Source organism: Meleagris gallopavo, chromosome 7 (genome assembly GCF_000146605.3).
Source record: "Meleagris gallopavo isolate NT-WF06-2002-E0010 breed Aviagen turkey brand Nicholas breeding stock chromosome 7, Turkey_5.1, whole genome shotgun sequence".
NCBI lineage: Eukaryota > Metazoa > Chordata > Aves > Galliformes > Phasianidae > Meleagris > Meleagris gallopavo.
In genome coordinates this window covers 9,769,241-9,773,809 of record NC_015017.2, presented here as the reverse complement: position 1 = coordinate 9,773,809, position 4,569 = coordinate 9,769,241, and the positions used below count along the sequence as shown (strand labels likewise).

General features: G+C 34.9%; 1 protein-coding gene across 2 annotated transcripts in view; it reads left to right on the top strand.

Annotated features, from left to right (window-relative positions):
* The window catches only part of RFTN2 (raftlin family member 2), a 25,162-nt gene that overhangs the window by 6,583 nt on the left and 14,010 nt on the right, over positions 1 to 4,569 (top strand). For both annotated transcript variants that reach the window (XM_010713407.3, XM_019616974.2), the window contains exons 4-5: positions 1,758 to 2,070; positions 4,113 to 4,313. In XM_010713407.3, the coding sequence (XP_010711709.1) occupies positions 1,758 to 2,070; positions 4,113 to 4,313 (514 nt within the window). The remainder of the gene's footprint in view (positions 1 to 1,757; positions 2,071 to 4,112; positions 4,314 to 4,569) is intronic.

Below are 4,569 nucleotides of genomic sequence, written 5' to 3'. Positions count from 1 at the left end.
AAACTTGGATTTTTTTTTCCTAGGGTGCTTGTAAATAGTTGAGGATTAGCAAATGACAGATTTGTTTGTGTTTGTTTTAGCTCTGAGCTTTAGCTTTTGGTTTTACTTTTTAGAAGCTACTAACTGTTTCCTTTATGCAGAGAGATCATTTTCTTCACTAATTTTTTAACTTAGAATTTATTATTTAGACCTGGAAAGCTTTGGGAGAATAGCTGCTGAGAGCACTGCAAGCAGAACTGCAGAATCAGGCCCAAACTTTCAGTCAGTTGTGGTAAATTGCTTGCTTTGTAGTTTCTCCTTGAGTTAGTGATTGTTTTTTTTTTTTAATCTGAAGTTTGATCATATTCTGTGTAATGTTCATTAGGAATACCTCCAGTGAATTTATTGATTTTTTTCTAAGCACGTCTTTCTTCGAACAAAATTTAATAGATGCAGTAATTATATTACAATGTTCACTTGGCAGAGCTTCTGAAAATATTGTAAATTACAGAAAACTGAACTTCCACTGAAATGAAACTCTAGTTCCACTTATTTTTGTTTCACTTCCTCTGCAAAATTGAAGACTTACTTAAACAGGAAATTGTTGTTATTGTAAGAGTTATCTTTTCATCAGTTGTCAAAGAAGGAAGCAGAGTAAAAATATTGGAAATACTTTAATGATCACTGAAATTAGCAGAGTTCTTTAATTTTTCTAATTGGCTTTTTTTGAAATTTTCAGTAGTTAAAAATTGTGATCTGTTTCATTATGCATTTATACAGTATGCATATTGCCACGTTAGTAGTGGGAAAAAATGCTTAAAATTAAGTAGTGATTCAGTCTTGCGAGGAAATGTAGAAGAGAAGAGCTACATAAAAATTATTTTTACATGTTCCTGGTGTTTTTAAAAGGTTGAGGGAGGAATCCATTGTAAACTTACATACATATTTTTCAAGATCTTCAAAAACAAGAAAAAATAAGTTTTTCATAATGATTACATGTCAAGATCATTGCTTTGCGTACATAATGGTGATAAACTGTAATACTGTTGTGATACCTAAATGATCTTGTAGTACCTCCAGTTGTTAGAGAATTACTCGGAATAAAATAGTTTCCATAGTTACCTAAGTAGAGATCTTTCCCTCTCTGCCCTCACTGAGTGCTTCATAAATGATTTTTTCTTTTGGGACTGGGGTTTCCCTGCGTTTTTGTCAAGTCTTTATTGCAGTAAGAGGAAATGCTTTTTATCCCAGCAAAAGAAAAGAAAAGCCCTGCTTCCAAGAACAGATACTTCCTATTGATTGCACATATTGTGCAGTTGATTTTGGAGACCCCAGGAGAGGGAAAAACACCCATGGCTAAAAGCAGAGGGAAGAGTTAGTAGTTTTAGAGTGACTGGCTTCACAAGAGTTCAGAAGTACCATACTGTTTATTGCACCAGCATGCTGTCTGTCACTGGGATGCAGAGAGGGAAGAAAAATCTTTGGGTTTGTGCTTATTGAAGGATTTTGTGTACAGTGAAGTCAGTAGCAGTGTTGGCCATCCTTCTTGGACTGAGCCCAAATATGTGCTGGAAGGCTTCTATTTACTTGAAAGACACAGACAACTTACATAGACAAGCTGCCCTTCTGTAGTGCAATACTGTAACCCCACCTCTCCTTGAAAATCAGCAGTTTACTAAGTAAAATGTGAATTATAGTAATATATACTATATTGTTTTTTAATGTGTGGCACAGTGTCGTAAAACAGCTTTACAGGTAAATTTTGGTTTTAAATGCAGGTTAATGAAACAGCTAAAAGAGGAAAGAAGTTCGTGGGATTTGTAACACAACATTTTCCTCAAATTAAAGCCTGTAACGGAGCAAGCACAGATGGGAATGCAGAGCTGGAATCGACACTGGGCAGAAGAAATAGGGAACACAGAAGAACATGTTCCGATGATGACTATAAAAACTGGAATAAAAAGTCACTGTGTGATAACCTATCTGAGAGTGGGAATGAAGAGGAAATGCAAGCAGATAGTGGACTGTTACAGGATGGAGATTTCCAGTTTGAAAAAGAAGTCAGCCCTATTAAACCACAAAAAGGAAATGGTAATGAATGCTTTTTTTGTGGCAGAAACAAGATAGGTTGTTGTTTTAAAAAGGAATAGAATGAAACAGCATATTCTGTCATGAAATATTGTTTTTGGAAGATACATCTTTCTTAAATGTGTCCATACTTTTTTAGAAAGTAATTACTTCCTGCTTTATATATCTGAACTATAGTAATACTTAGATTTTTTTTAAAAAAGACCTTGGTTCTAAGTGTGGTGCAAATAGGTAACTTTTTTGCTTGATATATGTGTAGCAAACGTGGCAGGAAAAACGTGATGCAGATGTTTTTAAAGCTATTTCCAAATATGTTGGTTTTCACCTTGTCTTAATATTGACCCTAAACTTGTAATAAGCATCTAAAAATACTCTATAATGGTCCCAGTCCTCCTGTCTGTTCTAAAATGACAATGAGGGCATCCCCATTCATTCAGAGCTGTAATTCTACGTGCTTCTAGCTAGCTTGCATAATGTATGGCAAGCAAATCCATTCATAATGGATTCTTTCTAGTTAACAAGCCTTCAAGAAGTATTCTGAGATTACTTCAACTAATGCACTGACCATGAAATCAAAGAGGATAATTGTTACAGAATGAATTTACACTAAAGAAAATGAAGCTTACAATAAGTTGCTTAGGAAAAGTATCATTGAAAAATGTTGTTGCTGTGGTAGAAGATTTAGCTGTACAAGAATCTATAAGGTACATAGTGTAGAAGATGCTGCCTGAAACTGACTTTTGATGCTGAAGCACTAAGCCCTTCTCGTTTGCTAGGAGGAAAATGTGGAAAGGAAGAAGGAATCATAAACTCATAAGAAGTAATGTATTATAGTACTGTATTGAAAGCATGAAATGTGAAACTTGCACATAAGATCACAGGTGACCCTATTGTCACAATGTAATGTGCCAGATGTTTAATTGCTCTCAAGAGCAATCTTGCTCTTGCCTGCAAAAGAGTTAAGCGCTCTCTCTAGCTGGTGGACTGTGAGGATAATGACTAAGCACTGAGATAATCAATGTCACTCTTATTTTTAACACTTCAATTAAAGCAGTTCTTGTACAACATGCTGAGCCTTTATAGCATGATCCATAAAAGCTTAACTCTTTCCTTACAGCTTGAGATAGTGAGTTTGCCGTCCGTAATAGAATGGAATCTTCTTTTATTTCTTGATCTTAGAGAGAATGCCATCTTAACATCATCTGAGTTCCTCTGTTTTGGCGGTGTGAACGCTTCTGCTTTCTAGAGGGTTCTGTTGTTTTAGGCTGCTCAGAAGTTGCAGTAGCAGACATAACATGAGGGATTTGGGTTTTTCTGTTTGTTTTATTTCCCCACTACAGTGACAGTGACATGAGTCTATCTTGTTCTTTCCTTCTGGAATACATTCAGTTAGCTAAGATTTTGTAACTCAGCACCAGCGATTACTTAAATAGTATGACTTTTTGAATTTTTATTTTGGATGAATATTTGACCTTTTTGTAACAGCACTATCTTAATATGTAGGTATTTAGCACATTTGAGAATATGCAGGTTTTGTTTGTTCTGCATACACTCAAGCTCTCATGAGTTTCTGTGTGGAAAACCCCAGCAGGCCACTGATTATACAGGTATTTAAGTCATCTTCAGAAAAGAATGATAAAAATGAATCCGAGGTATTTGTAATATTTAAAAACTTAGAACATTTTAATCTTTCTTTCCAGTCATTTCAAATATTTTTAGCCTTAAGTTCTATGACTGGCAAAAGTAAAGTGTATTTCCAGTGGGTTTTCACTTGAATCTACTATGTTTTCCTTTTTGCAACATATGCCTACATAAAAGGTCTGGTGAGAACCCAACTGCAGTATGTTCCAATTTGTATAGTACCCCACAACTTAACCTCCTACAGCCTCATCTTTTTTTTTTTCTTAGTGTTTAGGGCTCTAGGTGCAGTCATGTTAGGAAACAATTTGTAAAACTGTTACTTAGAAAAACAGGCTGGAATAAGAAAATGTCTTTATTTGAAAGCTCTGTCTTCTAGAGGGTCATTTCTCTTTTTCTTTTCTTAGACAAACTTTATACAGTCTTCAATGTTTTTGATGATGACTCTACCTGCTGGACCTATCATGATGGCACCTTGTCCATGAAAGTAACAAGAAAGGGACCGGTTATCAGTACACTGGAAGCAGACTGGCTAGAACTAACCACATTTTATTACAAACAAGGATTATCTTTAATTGATTCTTTTGTACATTGGGAAATTTCTAAAGGTGAGTACTATCCCAGAGTACCTTGAAGCTTTTACTTATTCATGTGGATCTAATTACTGTGCAAAAAGTAGATCTTGTTTTGCATGTTGGTGAAAGGCAATACGTAAACATGTTCGGATAGTCACAGTAGGTTAGTAGAATCTGATGCCTAAAAAAGAAATGATTTTGTGCAGTTATAACTCTGAATAACAGCAATTTAAATTGACAATTTTCAAAGCATAATAATGAAATAAACCTTTTTCACTAGTTCTTCTTT